At 45.3% G+C, this 27482-nt stretch overlaps 1 protein-coding gene across 2 annotated transcripts in view; it reads left to right on the forward strand.

The window, feature by feature from the left end:
- LOC141102377 (galectin-1-like) overlaps nt 1-25988 on the forward strand; it is an 88817-nt gene extending 62829 nt beyond the window's left edge. For both annotated transcript variants that reach the window (XM_073591329.1, XM_073591330.1), the window contains exons 3-4: nt 16211-16382; nt 25752-25988. In XM_073591329.1, the coding sequence (XP_073447430.1) occupies nt 16211-16382; nt 25752-25895 (316 nt within the window). In that variant the 3' untranslated portion in view covers nt 25896-25988. The remainder of the gene's footprint in view (nt 1-16210; nt 16383-25751) is intronic.
- The last annotated feature ends 1494 nt before the right edge of the window (nt 25989-27482 follow it).

The raw sequence follows: 27482 nt of genomic DNA on the forward strand, positions 1-27482 counted from the left end.
TAACTTTGGGAGTGATTTGGAGCGGCGGGTGGACGAAATCATGGATTTCAGAGAAGGGCTACTGAACATTTCGGAAGTGCACTGGGCACAGGAAGATTTGGAGTTTCTGGCCGTTCAGGAATGGGAGCTAGAGATCGCCTACAGACGGCTGCTAGACATTGCTCAGTGCCAGGGCTGGGCTCCCTTTGCCTGGGACTATCAGGAAATACCAGCTGACAACCCTGAAATCCTGGCTGAAGAGTCGGCAATGTGGCAGAGCGATAGTGTGCTTTGCCAACCTGCCCCCACAGCTATGGAGGCGGAGGTCTTATGGCGGATGCAGCAAGTGCTGACTGACCTTGATGATCCTGTTTCTGCATGGGATGATCTTGGATGGAGGAATGTGCCTGTCCAGCAGCATGCCAGAGAATCTGCAGTTGAAAATCTGGAGATTGCCATCCCCAAAACTGAAGTGCTGACAACAGGGCAGAGCTCTGGATTCCATGGACAGGAGATGCTGAATCTCCATCCCCAGACACCAGTTGCAGAGACAGGGGATTTGATAGACTTTTCTGCTGAGGAAGAACCATCGGGTGAGCCCCCAGCAGAAGAGTTGGGATTAGGGCCAACGTTCATTGCGCTCTGCTCAGCACTGATGGCATCTTCTGAGTTCCACGGACAGGAGATGGTGAACCTCTATCCACAGACACCAGTTATAGAGGTAGAGGATTTAATAGACTTTTCTGCTGAGGAAGAACAACCTGATGAGCCTCCAGCAGAAGAGCTGCTATCAGGGCCAAAGTTCACTGTGTTCTGCCCAGCACCAACAGTGGCTTCAGCCTTCCTGAGAGAAGAGGTAGTCAGCCTTTCTCCCACAACACTGACAGGGACATGTGATTTTCTGCCAGCAGCATCTATGGAGTTAAAACAAACTTCTCCAGCTGAAGATCTGGTAACTGAACAGAGGGTCCAAGACCTCTGTCCCACACTTTTACCAATTCCAGAGACTGGGGATTTAATAGACGTTTCTGTAGAGGAGGAACCACCTGGCAAACCCCCAGCAGAAGTGCTGGCAACCGGACAGAGGGTCCAAGACCTCTGCCCCACACCTGCAGCAATTGTGGAGGCCCAAGGTGAGGAGGTGGCAGTCTATCGCGAGCTGCAGATCAGGATCCAAGGAGAGAATGCAGTCATCACCTCACAACTGCAGCTTGATCTGGTGTCGGTTGATGGGGCTTCAGTCCCCACCTGTATACCCCAGGGATGCTGGGCAGTCGGCCCAGATCCCCAACAGCAGGATGGAGTGAGCCCAGTCCCCCTGTCTTCTCTCCAGCGGCAGAAAGGATTCCAGGGAGTAGGGCCAGTCCGGGCCTCTCCCCAGCGGCAGATATGTTCTCTGAGAGAGGCAGAGGATGGCTGGGTGAGTGATACACTGTTTGGAATAATTTGTTTGGGGTACTGTGTGGCTACAGGCAGTAGAGGACTGGAACTATGGACTAACTTCGGAGTCAACCCGTCTGGGGTCTCCTCCTGTGTTAGTCTCCTGCCAAAAGGGGAGAAATGTCACGGCCCTGGCCGGAGCAGAGGCTGTTGGAGAGGACTGTATGCAAGCCTGTTGCCCACCGATTATGGGCCCTAGCATTTGAGGTGAATGAGAAATCCAGTCTGAACTGTATTAATTGGACTCAGTCATGTATATATGGTATGGGGACTCCTTACTGTATATTTGTGTCCCTGAAGAGGGAGGGGGGATTCCTCCAGCAGCCCCCTGCTGATAAGACTGATTCATTCTGCTGGGACACATCCTGTGAGGAGATGCTGGTGTTATCAACATGTGTTTATGTTAATTGAGAGAGGTGATCACATTAGCCACCAGCACTGGCTAATAGACGAATGGTCTAGGCTGAGGAGAGGGGAGATTGTTGTTTGTATTGTTAATTGTATTAATGTGTGAAGCTCGGTGCCCACAAGACTGTCATCTGGTATGGGTACATTTTGTAGTAAATTAGCTCATGTTAATTAGGTTAGCTTTGAGTCATCCCTGCTGTATAAAGGTCTGTGAGATCTCAAAATAAAGTTAGTTCTGATGTACTCCAAGACTGGTGTTGTCTAGTTCTTGGGGTTCCTATAGCCAGATCCATTGGACTCGTGTTCCAGAACTTAGGAAGCGGTATATGGCGGAAGCACTCAAGCGGAGTGTGGGGCGTTCCGTGACAACATGCATTCAGGTTAATTCTCGTGATAATGTGGTTACATCAGATTTCAACTGAAACTGTTGTGGAAAGTAACAACCAAGTCTGGGAGCTGAACTAAACAAAATTTCATAAGGGGATAGGGCATGTTTCCCCCGGGGGGTGTGTCTGACACTGAACAGGGCAATGGGCTAACTGTCTGGCCAACTCATGTTAGTCTCTTGGACCATCTTTAACATCCTGTTTTTTAGTGTCCCATTCATCCTTTCTACCTTCCCTCTACTTTGAGGGTGGTATGGGGTGTGTAGTGCCAACTGAACCCCCAGTGCTCCCCAAATCTCTTTTGTAAGGGTTGCTGTTAAGGCTGGGCCCTAATCTCTCAATATCACCTCTGGGACTCTAAATCTACATACTATCTCACAATAGTTTCTTAGCTGTGGTCCTGGCAGTCATGACCACTTCCACTAGGGTGTATTGGAATCTGCCACTTCTTGGCACTTGAGAATGATCAATTTGCATCCTCTGGAATGGGGTATAGGGCTTTTGCCAGGTGCTTCTTCTGTGCCTTTTCTGTGCGTCCTGAGTTACATTTGGTGCAGATAATGCATGATCTGCGGAAGTTGTCAGTCAGTGGAGTAACTCTTGGTGCAACACTTGTTGATAGAAGAGTTCATAAAAGTCTTTGTCAAGTGGGCAGCTCCATGTGCCCATTGCACCGCAGCTGGGTACATACTCCTGGGTAGACAAGGCTTCTTGTTGCACTCGAATAGTCCATCTCTGAGAGTTTCTCCTCTCCGTTTCCAGCTTTCCTTCTCATCCGGACTTGCTGTTTCCTGTAATTCTTTTAGATAAACTCTGTCCACTGGGAGAGTCTGTAAGGTAAGCACGGGGTGGTCTTCTTCTACCACCCTGCTATCCACTTCCCGTGGACCACTATCTTTTTGTTTGGCAGCTGAAGTGGCTAGATGATTGCCTCAAGCTTCCTTTGAGTTCAGTTTGTCGTGTTCTTTTACTCAGAATAGTCACTTGGGTTGGGAGAAGCAAGGCATCCATCAAGTTTTCACAGGTGTTCCTGCAGCCATCGGGAATCCTCTGTCCTTCCAGATAACACCATAATCATGGGCAATGCTGAAAGCATATCTTGAGTCCATATGAATGTTGGCTCTTTTTCCCTCTGCCCATTTACATGCTGTAGTAAGTGCTTGCAGCTCTACCTCCTGTGCAGACATCACCGGTGGTAAGGCTTCAGCTTGTAGAACTGTGTTTTCAGTGGTGACCGCGTGTCCTGTGTAGTATTTGCCTCGTTCATCAGCAAACAAAAATTGTTAGGTCTGAATTCTGCAGGGGTATTTCACTCACAGGGGGAGATGTGTGGGTTTCAGCCACATTCGTTCGATGCAGTCATGGGGTGACAAGTCAAGACTCTATTACTCCTCCTTTCCCCCCTCGAGAAGTGGAAGAAGGGTTGTAGGGTTCAGTGTTTGACAACTTAATAGAGTAATGTTGTCCAGTAGGAGGGAACACAGGAGTCTCAAGTGTCTGGTAGTGGACAAGTGTTTCGGCTGGATTTTGGTTGAATATGGCAACAACGTCATGGGGAGCAAGCAGAACGAGGCAGTGTCCGAGGACCAAGTTCAAAGTTTTGTCAAGCAAGGCTTGTGCAGCAAAGCCAGCTCGCAGACACAATAGGCCTCCGCTTTCTACCGCATCCAGCCGACAGGAATAATATCCTATGGGGCGTAGGCTGATGCCGTGTGATTGGGTGAGTACACCTGCAGCATGTCCCAGATGTTCGGATACAAAAAGCTGGAGCGTTTTGTCGTAGTCTGGGAGCCCTAGCGCCGGGGATGGTGCACTTGAGGGACTCAAAGTTAGATATTTCTTTGGGAGACATCTGGAAGGGGTCTGATTGCAGAGCATCAGTAGGAAGGCTTCTAGAATCCATGCTCTGCACTAGGAAATTAGTCCAAGGAAGGCATGAAGGGATTTCTGGCCTTGTGGCAGTGGGATGTCAGAGATTACTTTCACCCTGTCTTCAGTGAGGTGTCTTGTCCCATGGGACAAACAGTGTCCAAGGAAAATGACAGATGTTGAGCAGCACTGCAATTTGGGCTTTGAGGCTCTGCATCCCTGGTTGGCAAGATAACACAACAGGCTTTCTGAGGTGACTTCAACAGGGGGTAAGTTAGCTGCACAAAGGAGAAGGTCATCAACATATTGGAAGAGAATCACTTCCGGGTGTTCCTCTTGTCATGTGGCAAGGATGATAGCCATAGCTTTTGCAAACTGGCTTGGAAAGTTCTGTGCCCCTTGTGGCACAACTGTTTAGGTATGTTGCCGTTTCTTTCCGTGAATGAATGCAAAAAGGTGCCAGCAGGAGGGGTGAGGGTGGACACTGAAGAGAACTTTTGTAAGGCCCACCACTGTGAGGTACTTTGCTGTCAAAGGCATCCACCGCAGGTACCTGGTTCTCTTTTAGGGGTTCTCGTCTTCCTAGAGAACAGCGGTGTATTGCATGGAGATGTACAGGCTATCAGGGCTCCATTTGACACAAGAGCCTTGACATGCTTCGAAATAGCTGCAGATTTGGCTAACTTTAGGAGGTATTGTGGTTTCGGGGGCAATGATGCGCCCTCTTTTAGCTTGACTGAAACTGGTGGCACCTTTAAGTGACCGTTGTCTTCTGGTCCTGTGGACCATAGGCACGCAGGGATTCTGTCAAGTACTTCCTGCGGTATTAAACTTGAAGTTATTGCTTCATTAAGGGTCATCAGGAGAGGCAGAGAACACAAAGCAGATGAGTCTTCTAAGGATAGGGGAGTATGTAACTTCATTCCCCCTTCAGGCGTGTACATGGTTGAGGCCTGTAGTCTGGACAACATATCAGCTCCTAGTAGATTCAAGGGACATGTAGAGGACACCACAAATCTGGCAAGCAAATCAGGAAATGTCCCCACTTGGAGTGGCTCAGTAAGTGGACTGGAGCGGGGCACCCCATCCATTCCCAGGCAGGAAACGTGTGTGTGTCTTTTCATAGTGGGAGAAACTCAGATCATCAAAGGCCTGTACGAGTCTAGCATGATACTTCTTCAGACTCCCCGTTATCTTGGGTAATATCTTGGATTGTGGTGGTCTGATTCGTGAATTTCTCCTTTGCCCAGTCGTGGAGTTGTGCACAGAACTCCACGCCTGAGGTGTAGGAAGTGGCACTTGTCAGGCAGGCATCATTGAAGGCTGTCTGCATGACCGGCCAAAAGACATGTCCTGCTTTGATTTGGCATAGGCTGATCAAGTCTCTCCAGGCAGCTGAGTAAGCTTCCTGTATCTGCACTATCTTGCGGTAGAAGGGCATTGGCTGCTTCTCTGGGTCAGGCAGACTTGTCACTAAGGTCGCTGCTAGTGATGGGGTAAAAGCTACATACATCACTGGTGCCCCTTCTGGTAACCGAGACTGTTGTTGGGGCGGGGGCTGGGAAGGGGCACTGTTCCTTACGGTTGCCAGCATGTGTTTGAGATCCTCTGGGAACTGTGAGCCGGATTGGGGGTTAAATCAGCGGGTGGCCTTGCTGCCTGTTGTTCTTCCCACTCAGACGCTTCTTCATCATTAACATACCCGGCCTGTGAATGTGATGCTTCCGTATTGGGGAAGACAGGTGTGTGGTATGAACCATCCTGGTTTAAAACAGGAAGGACTGGGTATAGGCTGTGTTTGAGCCTACTGGGTGTACCAAGATGGCCGCCAGCAGGAAGTGCACTGGGCTGGGTAGAAAGTGAAGGCATGGGTGCAATAAGATGGCCGCCGGGCGGAGTTGTCACAGTGGGTTGTGCTTGGGCTGGGGTGGTGAGAAGGGAGTGGTTGTTAAACGGAGGGCAGTGCTGTCCCTCCCCTCCTTTTGTTTCAAGTTCCAACATAGCGCGGTGGTTCACATATCATCAACTTTGTGATACATAATATAGTACAATCGCCATCTTTCTTAACTTCCTTTATCCAATTTTCTTTATCACACAGGATTTTTCTCCCTGTTTCTTTAGCAACATAACTTTTGCCACTTTGTTCAACTTTGTTAACTATTTTAACATCTTCTCTCCTCTTCACAATATCACATTCTTCACAATATCACATTTTAACATTCCTTTCTCTCTATTCTGTTTCTTGGCTAACTGCTTGAGAGGAGAATACCAACTAATGGGTTAATATTGGTTCCTCACTGCTCCATATCAACAAATTCCTTGGGTGGGGGCACATAAGCTGTTCCAGACTGTTACTGTCTGCTATAACCCTGTAATGTACCGTTAATCTCAGAACAAACACATCAGGGGTAGTAGGGAGCAACGGCTTGTGACCCAACAGATTCTTCGGGTAGCCTCCTTCTCTCACTTTCACCAGTCCCCAACCCCTCTCGTGTATAGCAAAAAGTAAACCACAAATACACTCAGGTCAGGACATTACACCTGCCACTCTTTGAACCGCAAAGTTTCAGCAGGTTAAGATAACCCACAGGGGCAGCCAACTCCCCTGAAAAACCCGTTTATAGACGTTTATTACACCTCCCCCCCAGGGGCTGACAGCTCGTCTGGGGGTGAGACATCTGTAACACTTTCAGACTGTGAAGCTCCAGCAGCTGAGATAACCCTCAGAGGTCCTACAAACCTTGAGTAAGCCACCTATAACCGAATGCTGCAGGAAAAACATCTCACTCCAGAGGCCGACAGCTCATCTGGGGATGAGAACACACACACATCTGCAGCACTTTTAGTCTGCTGAGTTGTAGCTCAAAGAACGGCAGACAGTGAACAAAAAAAATACAGTCAGCAGAAACCCTTTGGCAGGTTAGTTAAAACAGCCTCAGGCGAGGAAATACCTGCCTCTAAAACAGTCTCAGAGCCGACAGAATCCAGCGGTCAACCAAGAGACAAGAAAGTCGTACAGTGGTAAGAATATAAAATACTTACCGTACTGTTAGGGCTGCGCAAACCCCATATCTTATCTATCAGTTTAGCCACTCGAATTGTTATCGCGGTCTCGCTTCGACTGTAGCCTGCAGCTCCCAGGTTTCGGCACCAGCTGTTAAGGTTAAGAGCTTCAATCGAGCTCAAGGTTATCTGCTGCTGTCTCTAATTGGAAAGTGTGGCTATGCATGCATATAAAAGTAAACACTCTGAGACACCCTCAGCACCGTTACTTCTTACACTTCTAATTGATTTAAGGCGGTGCTAATGTTTTATACACTAAAATACGTCATTGCTATGTTAGTCTAATAGGTACATCTCATTGGTTAAGATAGAAAAGAAAATGGAGAATCTTCATGTCGAGGTTTGGCTGTCCCTGGTTTTATCTTCAGTTCCGCATTCTTCAGATACGTGGGATGTAGGTTGTATCCGCCATTTTGAGAAAATAAAGAAACAGAGCAAATCTGTAATACTTATATAATGAGTAAGGAGAAAAAAATGTATGCACATAAGAAAATAGACATTTTCAGATTATTATTATTGTTATTTACCTCACATTCCTTCACATAGGTAGTGTGGATGACCCGACTGACTGACAGCAGGGAGGGTGGTGGTTTGCCCTCCCCAAAAAAAGAAACCACCAGCAGCCACTGGTTCCCAGTTGCACTTTCCTTTTACATCATTGTCCATTCCATGCATGTAGGCAGTAGGGCATTGTGGGCAGGGTTTAGGTCACTGTGGATGGGCTGTAGGGCACTGTAGGCTGGCTCTGGTAGGCTGTTGCTCCTTTTTCCCCTTCCCTCCCGTTTTCTTCAAATTACAAATAACAAGTACCAAGCACACTGATGCCACACAGACCCTTCCGTACCCACCCCACTGCCAGAGTTAGACCAAGCTCAACTGTCCCCTGCTCTATTCCCATCTCTCTTGGTCTGTCCACTTCCCACCATGTCTTCTGTTTTTTAAATCTGTGCTCTTAATGCATGTGAAAACAACAGATGAAATGTATAAATATCAGTGCAAATTAGACATGTGCATGATGAAAAAATGTGTTTTGTTTTAATTCGTTAATCTAGTTATTTCGTTTATTGAAATACGGTTGATTAGTTCAACTCGTATTCAGATAAGTTCAATTCGGAATTCGTATTCGGAATTCATTTTATGTCTTTTTTTTATTTTCTTTGAATTTAACAATTTTTTTTTTCGATTTTAAATTATCGAATCGATAAATTTTGAATCGGCCGAATCGAAAATTTTAGATTTTTTTTTTTAACCACTTGCCGACCGCCGCACGACTATATACGTCGGCAGAATGGCACGGGCAGGCAAAAGGACTTACATGTACGTCCTTGCCTGCCCGCGGGTGGGGGGTCCGATCGGACCCCCCCCCGGTGCCAGCGGCGGTCGGCAAATGTCCCCCGGCGATCGGAGGTGAGGGGGAGGCCATCCATTCGTGGCCCCCCCCTCGCGATCGCTCCCAGCCAATGGGATCATTTCCCTGCCTCTGTATTGTACACAGAGGCAGAGGAAATGATGTCATCTCTCCTCGGCTCGGTATTTTCCGTTCCGGGCCGAGGAGAGAAGACTGCAATGTAAGTGCACCAACACACACACACACAGTAGAACATGCCAGGCACACATTACACCCCGATCCCCCCCCCGATCGCCCCCCGATCCCCCCCCAATCACCCCCCCCCCCCTGTCACAAACTGACACCAGCAGGTTTTTTTTTTTTTTTTTTTTTTTTTTTCTGATTACTGTATTGTGTCAGTTTGTGACAGTTACAGTGTTAGGACAGTTAGTATTACCCCCCTGTAGGTCTAGGATACCCCCCTAACCCCCCCTAATAAAGTTTTAACCCCTTGATCACCCCCTGTCACCAGTGTCGCTAAGCGATCATTTTTCTGATCGCTGTATTAGTGTCGCTGGTGACGCTAGTTAGTGAGGTAAATATTTAGGTTCGCCGTCAGCGTTTTATAGCGTCAGGGACCCCCATATACTACCTAATAAATGTTTTAACCCCTTGATTGCCCCCTAGTTAACCCTTTCACCACTGATCACTGTATAACCGTTACAGGTGACGCTGGTTAGTTTGTTTATTTTTTATAGTGTCAGGGCACCCGCCGAATAAAGATTTAGCCCCCTGATCGCCCGGCGGTGATATGCGTCGCCCCAGGCAGCGTCAGATTAGCGCCAGTACTGCTAACACCCACGCACGCAGCATACGCCTCCCTTAGTGGTATAGTATCTGTACAGATCAATATCTGATCCGATCAGATCTATACTAGCGTCCCCAGCAGTTTAGGGTTCCCAAAAACACAGTGTTAGCGGGATCAACCCAGATACCTGCTAGCACCTGCGTTTTGCCCCTCCGCCCGGCTCGGCCCAGCCCACCCAAGTGCAGTATCGATCGATCACGGTCACTTACAAAACACTAAACGCATAACTGCAGCGTTCGCAGAGTCAGGCCTGATCCCTGCGATCGCTAACAGTTTTTTTGGTAGCGTTTTGGTGAAATGGCAAGCACCAGCCCCAGGCAGCGTCAGGTTAGTGCCAGTAGCGCTAACACCCACGCACCGTACACCTCCCTTAGTGGTATAGTATCTGAACGCATCAATATCTGATCCGATCAGATCTATACTAGCGTCCCCAGCAGTTTAGAGTTCCCAAAAACGCAGTGTTAGCGGGATCAGCCCAGATACCTGCTAGCACCTGCGTTTTGCCCCTCCGCCCGGCCCAGCCCAACCCACCCAAGTGCAGTATCGATCGATCACTGTCACTTACAAAACACTAAACGCATAACTGCAGCGTTCGCAGAGTCAGGCCTGATCCCTGCGATCGTTAACAGTTTTTTTGGTAGCGTTTTGGTGAACTGGCAAGCGCCAGCGGCCTAGTACACCCAGGTCGTAGTCAAACCAGCACTGCAGTAACACTTGGTGACGTGGCGAGTCCCATAAGTGCAGTTCAAGCTGGTGAGGTGGCAAGCACAAGTAGTGTCCCGCTGCCACAAAGAAGACAAACACAGGCCCGTCGTGCCCATAATGCCCTTCCTGCTGCATTCGCCAATCCTAATTGGGAACACACCGCTTCTGCAGCGCCCGTACTTCCCCCATTCACATCCCCAACCAAATGCAGTCGGCTGCATGAGAGGCATTTTCTTTATGTCCTCCCCCTAGTACCCCTACCCAACGAACTCCCCCAAAAAAGATGTCGTGTCTGCAGCAAGCGCGGATATAGGCGTGACACCCGCTATTATTGTCCCTCCTGTCCTGACAATCCTGGTCTTTGCATTGGTGAATGTTTTGAACGCTACCATTCACTAGCTGAGTATTAGCGTAGGGTACAGCATTGCACAGACTAGGACACACTTTCACAGGGTCTCCCAAGATGCCATCGCATTTTGAGAGACCCGAACCTGGAACCGGTTACAGTTATAAAAGTTACAGTTACAAAAAAAGTGTAAAAAAAAAAAAAAAAAACACAAACAAAAATATAAAATAAAAAATAATAGTTGTCGTTTTATTGTTCTCTCTCTATTCTCTCTCTCTCTATTCTCTCTATTGTTCTGCTCTTTTTTACTGTATTCTATTCTGCAATGTTTTATTGTTATTATGTTTTATCATGTTTGCTTTTCAGGTATGCAATTTTTTATACTTTACCGTTTACTGTGCTTTATTGTTAGCCATATTTTTGTCTTCAGGTACAGCATTCACGACTTTGAGTGGTTATACCAAAATGATGCTTGCAGGTTTAGGTATCATCTTGGTATCATTCTTTTCAGCCAGCGGTCGGCTTTCATGTAAAAGCAATCCTAGCGGCTAATTAGCCTCTAGACTGCTTTTACAAGCAGTGGGAGAGAATGCCCCCCCCCCCCCATCGTCTTCCGTGCTTTTCTCTGGCTCTCCTGTCTCAACAGGGAACCTGAGAATGCAGCCGGTGATTCAGCCAGCTGACCATAGAGCTGATCAGAGACCAGAGTGGCTCCAAACATCTCTATGGCCTAAGAAACCGGAAGCTACGAGCATTTTATGACTTAGATTTCGCCGGATGTAAATAGCGCCATTGGGAAATTGGGGAAGCATTTTATCACACCGATCTTGGTGTGGTCAGATGCTTTGAGGGCAGAGGAGAAATCTAGGGTCTAATAGACCCCAATTTTTTCAAAAAAGAGTACCTGTCACTACCTATTGCTATCATAGGGGATATTTACATTCCCTGAGATAACAGTAAAAATGATTAAAAAAAAAAAAAATGAAAGGAACAGTTTTAAAATAAGATAAAAAAGCAAAAAAATAATAAAGAAAAAAAAAAAAAAAAAAAAAAGCACCCCTGTCCCCCCTGCTCTCGCGCTAAGGCGAACGCAAGCGTCGGTCTGGCGTCAAATGTAAACAGCAATTGCACCATGCATGTGAGGTATCACCGCGACGGTCAGATCGAGGGCAGTAATTTTAGCAGTAGACCTCCTCTGTAAATCTAAAGTGGTAACCTGTAAAGGCTTTTAAAGGCTTTTAAAAATGTATTTATTTTGTTGCCACTGCACGTTTGTGCGCAATTGTAAAGCATGTCATGTTTGGTATCCATGTACTCGGCCTAAGATCATCTTTTTTATTTCATCAAACATTTGGGCAATATAGTGTGTTTTAGTGCATTAAAATGTAAAAAAGTGTGTTTTTTCCCCAAAAAATGCGTTTGAAAAATCGCTGCGCAAATACTGTGTGAAAAAAAAAAATTAAACACCCACCATTTTAATCTGTAGGGCATTTGCTTTAAAAAAATATATAATGTGTGGGGGTTCAAAGTAATTTTCTTGCAAAAAAAAATAATTTTTTCATGTAATCAAAAAGTGTCAGAAAGGGCATTGTCTTCAAGTGGTTAGAAGAGTGGGTGATGTGTGACATAAGCTTCTAAATGTTGTGCATAAAATGCCAGGACAGTTCAAACCCCCCCCAAATGACCCCATTTTGGAAAGTAGACACCCCAAGCTATTTGCTGAGAGGCATGTCGAGTCCATGGAATATTTTATATTGTGACACAAGTTGCGGGAAAGAGACACATTTTTTTTTTTTTTTTTTTTTTTGCACAAAGTTGTCACTAAATTATATATTGCTCAAACATGCCATGGGAATATGTGAAATTACACCCCAAAATACATTCTGTTGCTTCTCCTGAGTACGGGGATACCACATGTGTGAGACTTTTTGGGAGCCTAGCCGCGCATGGGACCCCAAAATCCAAGCACCGCCTTCAGGCTTTCTAAGGGCGTAAATTTTTGATTTCACTCTTCACTGCCTATCACAGTCTCGGAGGCCATGGAATGCCCAGGTGGCACAAACCCCCCCCAAATGACCCCATTTTGGAAAGTAGACACCCAAAGCTATTTGCTGAGCGGTATAGTGAGTATTTTGCAGACCTCACTTTTTGTCACAAAGTTTTGAAAATTAAAAAAAGAAAAAAAAAATTTTTTTTTTTGTCTTTCTTCATTTTCAAAAACAAATGAGAGCTGCAAAATACTCACCATGCCTCTCAGCAAATAGCTTGGGGTGTCTACTTTCCAAAATGGGGTCATTTGGGGGGGGTTTGTGCCACCTGGGCATTCCATGGCCTCCGAAACTGTGATAGGTAGTGAGGAGTGAAATCAAAAATGTACACCCTTAGAAATCCTGAAGGCGGTGATTGGTTTTCGGGGTCCCGTACGCGGCTAGGCTCCTAAAAAGTCCCACACATGTGGTATCCCCATACTCAGGAGAAGCAACAGAATGTATTTTGGGGTGCAATTCCACATATGCCCATGACCTGTGTGAGCAATATATCATTTAGTGACAACTTTGTGCAAAAAAAAATAAATAAATAAATAAATTGTCACTTTCCCGCAACTTGTGTCAAAATATAAAATATTCCATGGACTCAACATGCCTCTCAGCAAATAGCTTGGGGTGTCTACTTTCCAAAATGGGGTCATTTGGGGGGGGTTTGTGCCATCTGGGCATTTTATGGCCTTCAAAACTGTGATAGGTAGTGAGGAGTAAAATCAAAAATGTACGCCCTTAGAAATCCTGAAGGCAGTGATTGGTTTTCGGGGCCCCGTATGCGGCTAGGCTCCCAAAAAGTCCCACACATGTGGTATCCCCATACTCAGGAGAAGCAGCTAAATGTATTTTGGGGTGCAATTCCACATATGCCCATGGCCTGTGTGAGCAATATATCATTTAGTGACAACTTTTTGTAATTTTTTTTTTTTTTTTTTTTTTTGTCATTATTCAATCACTTGGGACAAAAAAAATGAATATTCAATGGGCTCAACATGCCTCTCAGCAATTTGCTTGGGGTGTCTACTTTCCAAAATGGGGTCATTTGTGGGGGTTTTGTACTGCCCTGCCATTTTAGCACCTCAAGAAACGACATAGGCAGTCATAAATTAAAGGCTGTGTAAATTCCAGAAAATGTACCCTAGATTGTAGGCGCTATAACTTTTGCGCAAACCAATAAATATACACTTATTGACATTTTTTTTACCAAAGACATGTGGCCAAATACATTTTGGCCTAAATGTATGACTAAAATTGAGTTTATTGGATTTTTTTTAGAACAAAAAGTAGAAAATATCATTTTTTTTCAAAATTTTCGTTCTTTTTCCGTGTATAGCGCAAAAAATAAAAACGGCAGAGGTGATCAAATACCATCAAAAGAAAGCTCTATTTGTGGGAAGAAAAGGACGCAAATTTCGTTTGGTTACAGCATTGCATGACCGCGCAATTAGCAGTTAAAGCGACGCAGTGCCAATTTGTAAAAAGTGCTCTGGTCAGGAAGGGGGTAAATCCTTCCGGGGCTGAAGTGGTTAATGTGGCAAAGTGAACAAAAAAATAAAAATATTCTTCAAATGATTACAATCATTGGGATTCTTTAAATCACCTTTGACTTAGTAAAAACAGCAATATTTCGAAATGGTACACTAATGACACACACAGTCTTTGATTTCAGCAATATGTTTACAGTTCAAATTTGACTGGAATTCGATGTAAAATTTGAATCGAATTTCAATTTGAATTTCGGAAATTTGGAGCATTCAGTAAACTTTGTTTATACAGTGGAATCTTGTATTGCGGTTAACGAGCGTTTTGCAATACGAGCACTGTATTTTTAAAAATCTTAACTCGGTTTGCGAGTGTTGTTCCGCAAAACGAGCACGATTCAGGCCAAAGTGGTGTGCAGTACCGCTTTTGGCCTGAGTTGGGGGGGGCGCCGAAACCGCGCAGAGCCGAACGTCACGTTTGCAAATGCATGGAAAGACCCGAGTACAGCACGGCTGACCTTGGCATATCTCGGGTAGGAAGTCTTTCCGAGGTTTGCCGAGGTCAGCCGAGATGTGTATTCGGGCCCTTTCGGCAGTTTCCGAGGCTCTCTGGTGCCCCCCCGCCTCTGGCTGCATGCGGTATTGCATCCCATTGAAGTCAATGCGGAACAAATTATTTTAGTTGCCATTAACTTCAATGGGAAAACTCACTTTGATATGCGAGTACTATGGATTACGTGCATACTCCTGGAACGGATTATGCTCGTAATCCGAGGTTCCACTGTACTGTAATTAGGGTACTTGGATATATCCAAATCTCCAAATAATGAAAAAGCCATCCGAATATTTATTATTTATTTGTAACGAAACGAACCGCACATGTCTAGTTCAAATACAAATCAATATCATCTATGGAAAAGCAGCACACTAAAAAGGTGCCCGAATACATCAACACCAAAATCTTTTGCTATATTAAGATTAGGCTTGCTGTCCCTTTAAATAATTAGCAATGCTATCTAAGTGCTTTCAAATGTGCAAAAATCACAACAACAAAAAATCTTACATAAGCAAACATAAACAAAGAAAAAACATCCATCATATAAGTGTGTACCACAATAAAGTGCAATGTGATATTGAGATTAATTATCATACAGTATGTATAGTCTAAAGTGCTAGTGCAATAAATAATAGGCATAAAACATAAATTTCATACAAAAAGTCCAATAAAATTGTGCCGCGATAAACGTGCAGATCCACTGCAAGCTGTTTGCACCAACTTTTTTTACCATCACCTAGACAGAACATACATTATCTTCTTATCAAAAAATTGAGCAGCCTTTCACCACTCCATCTGCTCCAGTACCTACGCTAACCAGGGCCATCTTTAATAGTGACTGGACCCTGGGCAAAAATTTTCTTGGGCCCCCCCCCATGCAATTTAACTCTCCACCTGCTCTGAGACATACAATAAATAGCAGCTAGACTTAAAATCATTTTACTGTATCAGATCAGGCAGCGATTGCGATTGGTTGCCAGCGGTTACAGCATATCATTACTGCTTACTGACTGGTTGCTAGAGGTTACAGCACACATTACAGCTCACTGATTAGTTGCTGGAGGTTACAGCAAATGATTTCTGCTTGTTAATTGGTTGCTAGAGATTACTTTACAGTAATACTGCTCACTGATTGGTTGCTAGAGGCTACAGCACATCCTCTACTCACTGCAGGGGGGCATGATATACATATGAATGTTGCCTTTATTTACATATCAATGCCTCTGGCCGCAGCTATTTACTTACGAATTCCGCCGCTATTCTCATATGAATGCCCGTTATTTACATGTAAACACAGAGTCTGCAGGTGAGTCATCTGTACACAACAATAGGGCAAAGCTGGGCAGCATTAGTACCAGCACTTCACACTGGGATATCGGGACACAGCACAGGACTAAAACTTCAAGGGACAAGGGAATTTTAACTGGGATAGTTGACAAGTATGAGGCAGCTGCTTTGGGCCCCACAACAATGACAGGGCCCAGGGCAGCTTCCCCTTTTGCCCTGCCTTAAAGACGGCCCTGACACTAACACAAATACTAGCACTCTAGCAACACAACTAGGAGGTGCTATGTTTATACTGTATATACTTTTTTTTTTCTATTTATTGAGATTTTTAAAAATGTAAATATAATTTGCTATCATGAATTATCATTTAAAGTGGGAGTACCACTGGTGAATGACTACAGTATGATATCCAACAAGGTCAGCTGAGCAGAATAATTTCTGTTTCTGTCTTTCTAGGTTTGCCATAAACTTGGGAAAAGATAGTAAGAATTATGTGATACACTTTAGTGCTCGATTTGATGATCACGGAGACAAGAGCACAATAGTCTTGAACACAAGGAAGGACGGTGCCTGGGGAGCGGAGCAGAAGGAAAACTTCTTCCCCTTCCAGGAGGGATCAGACACCAAGGTACGTCTACACTGGGAGGGGCGGGACAAATGTTGGATGGGGCAAAGTCAGGGGCGTAACTAGAAATAGAAGGGCCCCATGGCAAAATGTTGTATGGGGCCCCCCTGCAAACAGCCCCCCCCCACAGCTGCCCTAGTGTCAATGCAGCGTTACCTGTGCCCCATACAGCGTGACCTGTGCCCAATACAGCGTGACCTGTGCCCAATACAGCGTGACCTGTGCCCCATGCAGCATGACCTGTGCCCCATTCAGTGTGACCTGTGCCCCATACAGCGTGACCTGTGCCACATACAGCGTGACCTGTGCCCCATGCAGCGTGACCTGTGCCACATACAGCGTGACCTGTGCCACATACAGCGTGACCTGTGCACAATGCAGCGTGACCTGTGCCCCATACAGCGTGACCTGTGCCCCGTTCAGTGTGACCTGTGCCCCATACAGCGTGACCTGTGCCCAATACAGCCTGGTCTGCCTGTGCCCCATACAGCCTCACCTATGCAGAGGAAGAGGCAAGCCACCCGGATCAGCAGAGAGCGGGATTGCCCGCTGTAATAGCTTTCATTTGAATTTCCCATCTTCCCGGGGCTCATCGTCACATAGCCCCACCTCTTGGCCCGACGCCTTTGATGACATCACATGTCCCGCATTGGATCGGCGTTCTGTCTATCAAAGGCGCCGGGCCAAGAGGTGGAGCTATGTGACGTGACCCCCCGGGAACACTGGAAGTTCTAATGAAAGCTGTTACATCGGGCAATTCAGCTCTCTGCTGACAACTTGTCTCTTCCTCTCCTCTCTTTTCCCCTGGCTGGGAGACTGTGCCGGCAGTGCTCTCATCCTCACCGGGCCCCACTTGGCTGCGGGCCCCATAGCGCCCGCATGGGTCGCTATGGTGGTAGTTCCGCCCCTTGGCAAAGTGACATCACTGCTCATATTGGAGACTTTGGGGGAGACTTATGCTGGCCATACACTATACGAAAAATCGGTCGAAATTCGGTCATTTAGACAGTTCGTTCATTTTTCGGACAGTTAATGGGCACAAAATCGATCATCGTTGGGACGTTTTTGAGCCGAAAAAACGAAGGACAAGTTTGAAAATTTTCTGCCGAATGAACGATTAATTGAAAGGTTAATGTGTTTCCCGTCCGAACTGTCTGCACTCGGTATATGTAAAAAAAAAACTAACCAAATGTTTTTACTTTATGTCCTCTGAACGATTTATCGGTCATTACATGATGGCACCATCGTTTGCTCTCACGGCCGAATGTTCGTTTTTCAAAAATGGGTTCGGCCGATTTTTCGTATAGTGTATGGCCAGCATTACTAAAACTGGAGAGTACAAAATCTGGTGCAGCTGTGCATGGGAGCCGATCAGCTACTAACTTCAGCTTGTTTAATTAACCATTTGCCGACCAGCCACAGAACATATACTGCGGCAGGTCGGCTCTATTGTGCAAGACAACGTACCTGTACGCCGGTCTGTGCATGTGATATTGTGGGTGCACGTCCGCCGTGCGCCATGGGAGCCCAGCCGCAGGTCCGACGGACTTTGATGTCCACCGCCCACACCCACGATTGCGGTACAGATGTAAACAAGGCAGATCCCCGTTCTGACGGGGGGACAACATTGAGATCTGTTGTTCCTAGTGATCAGGAACTGCGATCTCTGTGTTGTCCCAGTGAGCCCATCCCCCCACCCACAGTGAGAATACACCCAGGGAACACAGTTAACCCCTTGAACGCTCCCTAGTGTTAACTCCTTCCCTGCCAGTGTCATTTATACAGTAATCAGTGCATTTCTTTAGCACCGATCAATGTAAAGTCACTGGTCACCAAAAAGTGTCACTTGGAGTGAGATTTGTCCACTACAATGTCGCAGTCCCGCTAAAAATCACTGATTACCACCATTACCAGTAATAACAATAAAACATTTTTAAAAAGTCCATAAATCTATCCCCTAGTTTGTAGATGCAATAACTTTTACACAAACCAATCAATATACACCTACTGCAAGAAAGCTCTATTTGTGGGAAGAAAAGGACATCAATTTTGATTGGGTACAGGGTCGCAAGTCTGCGCAATTGTCAGTTAAAATAACGCAGTGCCATATTGCAAAAAAATGGCCTGGTGATTAAGGGGGGTAAAACCTTCCAGGGCTGTAGTGGTTAAAGAGGAGCTCCAGGCGCCTTCAGACAAAATTATATTAGGACACTTACCTGTCCACAGTCCAGTGATGTCTTCACCCCAGCCAATTTTTCAATCGATCGAGATATTCCGCTGTGACACAAATGAAGCCCCGCCTCCTGGACCAGCTACTCTAATACACAGCACACTGGTCCAGGAGGCAGAACTTCATTTGACAGTAGGGATTGGCTATCTGTTCTAGTCAAACATGATTTTGACTCGAACATTGGCTGTTCACCCGTTCGCCGAACAGCGAACAATTTGGGGTATTCGCAGCAAATTCGAAAAGCCGTGGAACACCCTTTAAAATTCCATGGGAGAAATCTAAAGTTCTAATTTTAAAGGCTAATATGCAAGTTATTGTCATAAAAAGTGTTTGGGGACCTGGGTCCTGCCCCAGGGGACATGTATCAATGCAAAAAAAAGTTTTAAAAATGGCCGTTTTTTCGGGAGCAGTGATTTTAATAATGCTTAAAGTGAAACAAAAAAAGTGAAATATTCCTTTAAATTTTGTACCTGGGGGGTGTCTATAGTATTCCTGTAAAGGGGTGCATGTTTCCCGTGTTTATAACAGTCCGAGAGCAAAATGACATTTCTAAAGGAAAAAAAAGTCATTTAAAAATGCTAGTGCTAGTGCTGGCAATTAATGAATTGTCGGTTCCGACAATACACATAAAAGTCATTGAAAAAAAAAAAAAATGCGTGGGGGTCCCCCAAAATTCCATTACCAGGCCCTTCAGGTCTGGTATGGATATTAAGGGGAACTCCGTGCCAAAATTTTTTACAAAAATGGCGTGGGGTTCCCCCAAAAATCCATACCAGACCCTTTAGGTCTGGTATGGATTTTAAGGGGAACTCCACGCCAAAATTAAAAAAAAATGGTGTGGGGTTCCCCCAAAAATCCACACCAGGCCCTTATCCGAGCACGCAACCTGGTAGGCCGCAGGAAAAGAGGGGGGATGAGTGAGGGCCCCCCTCCTGAACTGTACCAGGCCACATGCCCTCAACATGGGGAGGATGTCCCCATGTTGATGGGGACAAGGGCCTTATCCCCACAACCTTTGCCCGGTGGTTGTGGGGTCTACGAGCGGGGGGCTTATCAGAATCTGGAAGCCCCTTTTAACAAAGGGGACACCTAGATCTCGCCCCCCCCTATGAGAATTGGTAAATTGGTAAGGGGTACATTGTACCCCTACCATTTCACAAAAAGAAAGTGACAAAAAGTTAAAAAACCACAGGAGACGGCTTGGGACAAATCCTTTATTAAAAATAAAAAAATAAAAAAGAGATTCCAGCGATGTAATCCAATAAATCCATGCTCCTACTCCAGCGATGTAATCCAATTCTCGATCTCCAGCGATGGATGATCTCCAGCGAGGAACACGCACAGGACCCAGGCAATGACGCGGCTTTCTTTTTGTGAAAAGGTAGGGGTACAATGTACCCCTTACCAATTCACATAGGGGGGGTGGGATCTGGGTGTCCCCTTTGTCCCCTTTTTTTGCATTGATCCATGTCTCCTGGAGCAGGACCCAGGTCCCCAAACCCTTTTTATGATAACAACTTGCATATAAGCCTTTAAAATGAGCACTTTTGATTTGTCAGGTTCGTGTCCCCTAGACTTTAACGGTGTTTGCGTGTTCAAACAAATTTTTTGCCTGTTCGCATGTTCTGGATGCGAACCGAACTGGGGGGGGGGTGTTTGGCCCATCCCTATTTGACAGAGCAGCCTATTCATATACAAGCTGTGTCACTGCGGGATGTGATCCGGCCGCCCGATTTTCCAGGCTAATCTCTTCTGCCAGAAGCGGTGCACCCTTTTTTGACAGGACACCAGAACAGCCTGGGGGGCAGGGAGCCCCCTTCTTCTGTGCTGTTCTGATGGCCGCGCCGCTTCTGCCAGAAGTGATTAGCCAGGAAACTGCCAGCCCAGTCCGCCCCCTGCTCCGCACTCACCCTGCACTAATTTCCACTCACCAAATGCGAGTGGAAATTTTTTGAGGGCTGGATTACACCACCGAGGACTATTAGGAGATCCAAAGACTTGTCACCCATGTTACAGGAGCAGATACGGAAAATCCTCCCGGGTAGAGACAACACCTCAGCCACCACCCTCCGAAACCCCTCCCCTATACCCTATATAGCATGTTAAGTAGAGCTTTATACTGCATGGAAACCACCTCTTCAACTGCCTCTTTAACTTCAACATTTGGGGTTTGGGGGAAAAAAAACGCCAATGGAGAAAGGGTAATGGAGAGGCAAAATAATAGACCCGCAAATCTGGCCAAGCCCCCAGGCTAAGGGGTAATTTCAAAGGGGCCAATGATATTCTGGGAGCTTAAGAGCCCCATAAATGATCCAATACAGTAAAACCTTGGTTTGAGAGTAACTTGGTCTGAGAGCGTTTTGCAAGACAGGCAACTTTTTTTTGATAGATGTTGACTTGATAAACAAGTGATGTCTTGATATACAAGTAGCGTCACATCACAACTGAGTATAAAAGAGACGAGAGGTGCCTCTAAGTGTAGCAATATGGTTACATTTATTGAAGGTACAACATTTAGCAACTCACGTGGTTGATGAATAAAACAGACACATCTAAGCATGCAGGCATCCGGGGTAAAGCTGTCCACATAGACCATCCCCCGCACCACCATCAACATCATCTCTTCCACGCTGCGCTCCACGAGCACTTTAACAACTTCCGGACCGCCGCATGCCGATGTACATCCCTACTTTGAGGACGGATATCGTTGTTATGGCAGCAGCTAGCGGTCCGGTACTGGATAAAAATGGTCTCTGCGGCGGATTCGCCGCGAGATCACTTTTATCGCGGCGGTAGAGGGCCCCCCTCCTGCCGCGATCTGGTGCCCTCCGCCGCTTACTGGAGCCGTCAGCAGCGGCGGAGGCGATCAGATACTTCCTGTGGCTGTGCATGGAGACGAGCGAGGGGAAGATGGCCCCCGCCCATCTCCATGACACTGCAGGGCGGAAGCGACGTCAAAACGTCACTTCTGCCCATAGCTCTTAAAGGGCCATTTTATGTTTTTCATCTTTTTAAATGACAATTTTTTTTTTTTTTTTTTTTTATTGCATTTTAGTGAAAATATGAGATGTGAGGTCTTTTTGACCCCCAGATCTCATATTTCAGAGGTCCTGTCATGCTTTTTTTCTATTACAAGAGATGTTTACATTCCTTGTAATAGGAATAAAAGTGACACTTTAAAAAAAAAATAAATAAATAAAAAGTAAAAATAAAGAATAAAAGGTAAAATAAATAAGAAATTTTTTTTTTAAATGCACCCCATCCCGCCGAGCACCGCGTGCAGAAGTGAAGGCATACGTGAGTAGCGCCCGCATATGAAAACAGCGTTCAAACCACACATCGCCGCGATCGGTAGAGCGAGAGCAATAATTCTAGCCCTAGACCTCCTGTGTAACGCAAAACATGCAACCGGTAGAATTTTTTAAATGTTGCCTATTGAGATTTTTAAGGGTAAAAGTTTTTCGCCATTCCACGAGTGGGCGCAATTTTGAAGCGTGACATGTTGGGTATCAATTTTCTCAAAGTAACATTATCTTTCACAATATAAAAAAAATTGGGCTAAATTTACTGTTGTCTTATTTTTTAATTGAATGAAAAAAGTGTATTTTTTTTAAAATAAAAGTCCACTTGTAACACCGCTGTGCAAATACGGTGTGACAGAAAGTATTGTAACAACCGCCATTTTATTCTCTAGGGTGTTAGAAAAAACATGTACAATGTTTGGGGTTCTAAGTAATTTTCTATCAAAAAAAAACCCAGTTTTTAACTTGTAAACACCAAATCTCAAAAAGAGGCTCGGTCTTAAAGTGATTAAGCCTCGCTTTCAGATCGCTCTACTGCAGGGCAGTCTTCCTGGTCACAATTGCAGACTGACAGTGGTGAGAGATGGCGGTGCGGGGGATGGTCTATGAGGACAGCTTTACCCCGGATACCGGCATACTTAGATGTGCCTCTTTTAATCATCAATTATGAGAGTTGCTAAATGTTGTACCTTCATTAAATGTAACCATATTGCTACACTTAGAGGCTCCTCTCTTCTCTTCTCTTTTATACTCTGGAGCTCCTGCTGGATTTTGCTTCTAATCCCCTTGTGGAGGCTTCTATTTGTGGATGGACATTTTATGGTTACAAAACTGATCACATTGCTATAATCTTTTTATATGGACTATAAACTGAAGGATTTATGAATAAATGGTTGTGAAACTAATCATTTGAGATTCCATTATTTCTTATGGGGAAATTTGCTTTGATATACGAGTTGGCTCGTTGGGGGGCCATTGGCTCCCGCTGCTGTCAATAAAATCCAGTGACATGGTAGCAGGGGGGGGCAGGGAGTGAGTCCTGTGTCTGTGTCAATGGACAAAGCAGTGGGACTTGCGAGCGCGCCCGCACGGGTGCCCCCAGACAGAGTGGCTCTTCAAGGGGGCACCCGATGGAGGGGGGGAGCCAGGAGCGCCGGCGGGGCACCCCAGAAGATGAGGATCAGGGCTGCTCTGTGCAAAACCCATTGCGCAGAGCAGGTAAGTATAACATGTATGTTATTTATTTTTTTCAAAAGACTTTACAATCACTTTAAGCTTTGATAGAAAAAACCCGGAAGCTGATTGGGTTCTTTGCAGAGCTGCACCAGATTTTACACTCTCCAGTTTTAGTAAACCCCATAATATCCTTCTCAGCATGTGATGGGTTAGGTGAAGGGTATAAAGGCACACCTCCCAACTTTTTGAGATGGGAATGAGGGACACCTATCAGCAAAACTATGCAGGCATAGGACACACCCCTTGCCACGCCCCTTAAAGGAGAATTGTACAAAAAAAAAACAAGATTGGTTAAACCCACAAGTGCTTTTTATACCACTATTATTCCTTTATATTGGCTTTTGGAATTTACAAATGCAGCAATTTAGAAATCAGATGAAAGGTTTAGCACTGGAAAACACTTTTAAAATATATAAAAATTGCATTTTATATACAAATATATAAATCAGACCAAAATGAAGGACAAATGAGGAGGAATGAGGGACAGAGGGACTTTGCTTCAAATTGGGGACAGTTGGGAGCTATGATAAAGGCTTTGCTATGATGGTCGCCCCTTCAGCTCATTCCATGAAGGATGAGAACCTCCAACATACTGCAGAAAGATCCAATGGATTCCATCATGCTGCCATTGTGTGCCATGATATACCGCCCAGTGAATGGTTGCTGTTGGTCAGATCACTGATTGTCAGAATTATCGACTTGTAAAACTTTTCATGTAAGATATCATTTGTACTTTGTGTATGCGTGTGTTATTGGAAATGTTCTGTTTGTGAGATGATTATTATAGGAAGAGGGAATGGGGATCAGGAAATCCCTGACATGGAATGTCACTATAAAGTCCTCTGTAAAGGCTCAATCTGGGGAGTAGTGGGGGAGGGGCTCGCCGGGAAGTGAAGAGCATCACCATTATGCTACAAATCTGTTATGGAAAGACCAATGTGTGTGCCGGGGAGGAATAAGGGGGATGCCAATGTGTGTGATTGGGAAATACGGGGAATAGATATTACTGCTGATGAATGCTCTGTTCATCTGTGGGGAGCAGAATTCCTCAGACACTAAAAGTGAGAAGGTCTAATTCTATATGGGGTAGAATAAGAAATAACTGACCCAGAATAACTGTATTCTCGCCAACAATTCTCATTTACACCAGGCCAGTCATAGTAGATGGGACCCCTATTAAGGACACATATGAATTGGAGCCATAGCTGGGATGGTGGCAGATGGGGCCCTTATCAGGACAGGTGTGTATTGGGGCCCCTGGAAGGGGAAAATAGTTTTTTTGTTTTTTTTATAGAAAAAGCCGTAAAAATTGGATACTTTGCAGACATGGTTTGTACATAATGATCTGCAGATAACAGACAAAAACAGTTTGATTGAAAATAACAACCGAGAGAGGTAAAACATTCCTATTGGTATACACACATCAAATTTTAAGCCCTGCCCTCTAGGATTCACTGTCAAATGCTAGATCCTCAGTGCACAGTCGAGCCTTTGGCATGTTTGTGGTAGGGGTAGGATAATGGAAAGGCTGCTGTATGACATGCCAGCTACATTTCTCAACCTTTTTGCCCCAGAGGAACCCTTGAAAAGTGTTCGGGTCTTGGGGGAGCCCCTACTAAAACCAATTCATTAATAGTCTGTGGAAAAAAATGCCCCTTACATTGGTGGCCAGTGGTAAGAATGCCCCACTTACAGTGGTGGTCAAAATTCCACTCTTATGCCCCGTACACACGGTCGGACTTTGTTCGGACATTCCGACAACAAAATCCTAGGATTTTTTCCGACGGATGTTGGCTCAAACTTGTCTTGCATACACACGGTCACACAAAGTTGTCGGAAAATCCGATCGTTTTAAACGCGGTGACGTAAAACATGTACGTCGGGACTATAAACGGGGCAGTGGCCAATAGCTTTCATCTCTTTATTTATTCTGAGCATGCGTGGCACTTTGTGCGTCGGATTTGTGTACACACGATCGGAATTTCTGACAACGGATTTTGTGGTCGGAAAATTTTATCTCCTGCTCTCAAACTTTGTGTGTCGGAAAATCCGATGGAAAATGTGTGATGGAGCCCACACACGGTTGGAATTTCCGACAACAAGGTCCTATCACACATTTTCCGTCTGAAAATCCGACCGTGTGTACGGGGCATTACAGGCAGTAAAAAAGATCATTAGTGTCACAAAGTTCACCCCCAACCAAGTGGTGTTGGGCCCCAGAATAAGCAGGAACCATCAAATGGGAGGTTAATCAGCCACAGCTCAAGGAACCCCTCTGGGATCTCTTAAACTGGATGGCTAGGGCATCGGGACTCCAAACTGGCCAACAGTTGTTGATCTCCTAAAGGCTCAGTCATTGTTCTAGGTGACATACACTGTCCTGAAAGAGACTTTGTCACTAAAACATTGCAGCACAGAAGCACATCTTTCCATTTTTCCTTTCCATTAACAATTGTATGCAACACATAAATATAATACATATCATCCTATGGAAAGATTTGTGTTGAAAACAACGGTATGGTGGTGGTCTTTGTCTCTACGGCCAACACTCATTGACTTTTTATAGTCCAACAAGCTGACACTGTGCCATCTCTTTTCTTACAGGTTTCCTTCACGTTTCAGCCAGGCAGGATAAGCATACAATTACCTTTTGGAAATCCTCTCTCATTTCCAGTCCGCTTGCCCATAGAGCAGATCTCATTCGTATCTGTGAAACACCTGCAGCTCAAGTCCATCATAGTAAAATGAAGAATCCTGCAACAGAAGAGCCGCCTGTCCCACGTGTCCATACCCAGGCTCTGTGAAATGGCCATAGTGGACAAAGAAAAAAATTCTTTAATCGCCATTTGCAACCCCCCCCCCCCCCTACAATCTGCATTCTTGCATTCTATTGTGTTTGATCATACCAATCAATTTATTATTTAGTGATAATGACTTTGAATTGATTGCTGAATTCGATAGCAGATCTGCTGCATTGCACCCCCCCCCCCCCTGCTGGAGGTTTGTTGTATTACTTATAAATGGCTCACAGTAACCAACAGTGTGTTAATGCAACATTTTCTGTCTGATTTCTTATATTTTCCAATAAAAATCTTTCTGATCTTGTATATCATTAAATTTTTTCTGGCTCTAGACTAAAAAGCTGTATACAGATATTTATTCCAAGCTTTAACCATAAACTTTCAACAATTACATGCTGAAAATACAATTTCATAAGGTCCAACTCTATGTAAATTACATACAGAAAAAGAGCAGCTGCAGTGGATTTGCCCGGTACAGGCAGTGGTAGGGTATGGGTAGTAGTTGTGGCAGTGAATGTAGTAGTACCCCAGAATGGGCAGGGGCAATGCTGGGGGTAGGAGTTACTGGAGCAGATTTAGTCTCAATGTAAGGATAGTAGATTAGACTAGTGGTCATCAACCCTGTCCTCAGGGCCCACTAACAGGCCAGGTTTGCAAGATAACTAAAATACATCCCAGATGATATAATTTGTTGCTCAGTGATTGCAGTATTCTAATCTGCATCTCCGCAAGGCAATACATAAAACCTGGCCTGTTAGTGGGCCCTGAGAACAGGGTTGATGACCACTGGATCCAAACCTTCAAAACAAAGGACCAGTTTACGGTCCTTCAGACATTAGGGGGGCCAGACTGTGATCACTGAGCGTAGAACAGGTCCTGATGTCAGTGGGAAAAAACAATGCCCTTTCTTTGGTGTCAGTGGAAGTAATTGTGCCCCATTGTTGATGTCATTGGGAGGAATAGTGCCCCATCATTGGTGTCATAGGGAGGAATTGAGCTCCATCATTGGTGTCATCGGGTCCCATTGTTGGTGCCAATGGTAGAAAGTGGGCCCCATCATTGGTGTCTTTGGGAGAAAATGGACCCAGTCATTGGGAGGGATTATGGCCCACTGTCAAGCCATGTACACACGGTACGATTGTTGGCCAACCGAGCGTCTGATTTTTGTCAAAAGGCTGTGTGCCAGGATCTTGTCTTGCATGCTAAGTCTAACGGTACACAATTGTCGTGCCACAAACACAAAAGTAGTGACATACTATGAGGAGTTTCAGCTCTTGTGCGCCACCCTTTGGGCCCCTTCTGCCAATGTCGTGTTTGGTGAGCATTGATTCCGAGCATGCGTGTTTGTACCTTCGACTTTTGTGTGACGGATTTGTGTACTGACCATCAGAAAATCTGACAACAGACTGTTGTCCGCCAAAAATTTACTAGCCTGCCATCCAACATTTGTTGGCCGAAAATTGGACAACAATTGTCAAAAGGAGGGTACTAACGGTAAGATTTTAGGACAACAGTCTGTCAACAGACAATCCCC

This window comes from Aquarana catesbeiana, linkage group LG07 (genome assembly GCF_042186555.1).
Source record: "Aquarana catesbeiana isolate 2022-GZ linkage group LG07, ASM4218655v1, whole genome shotgun sequence".
Lineage (NCBI taxonomy): Eukaryota > Metazoa > Chordata > Amphibia > Anura > Ranidae > Aquarana > Aquarana catesbeiana.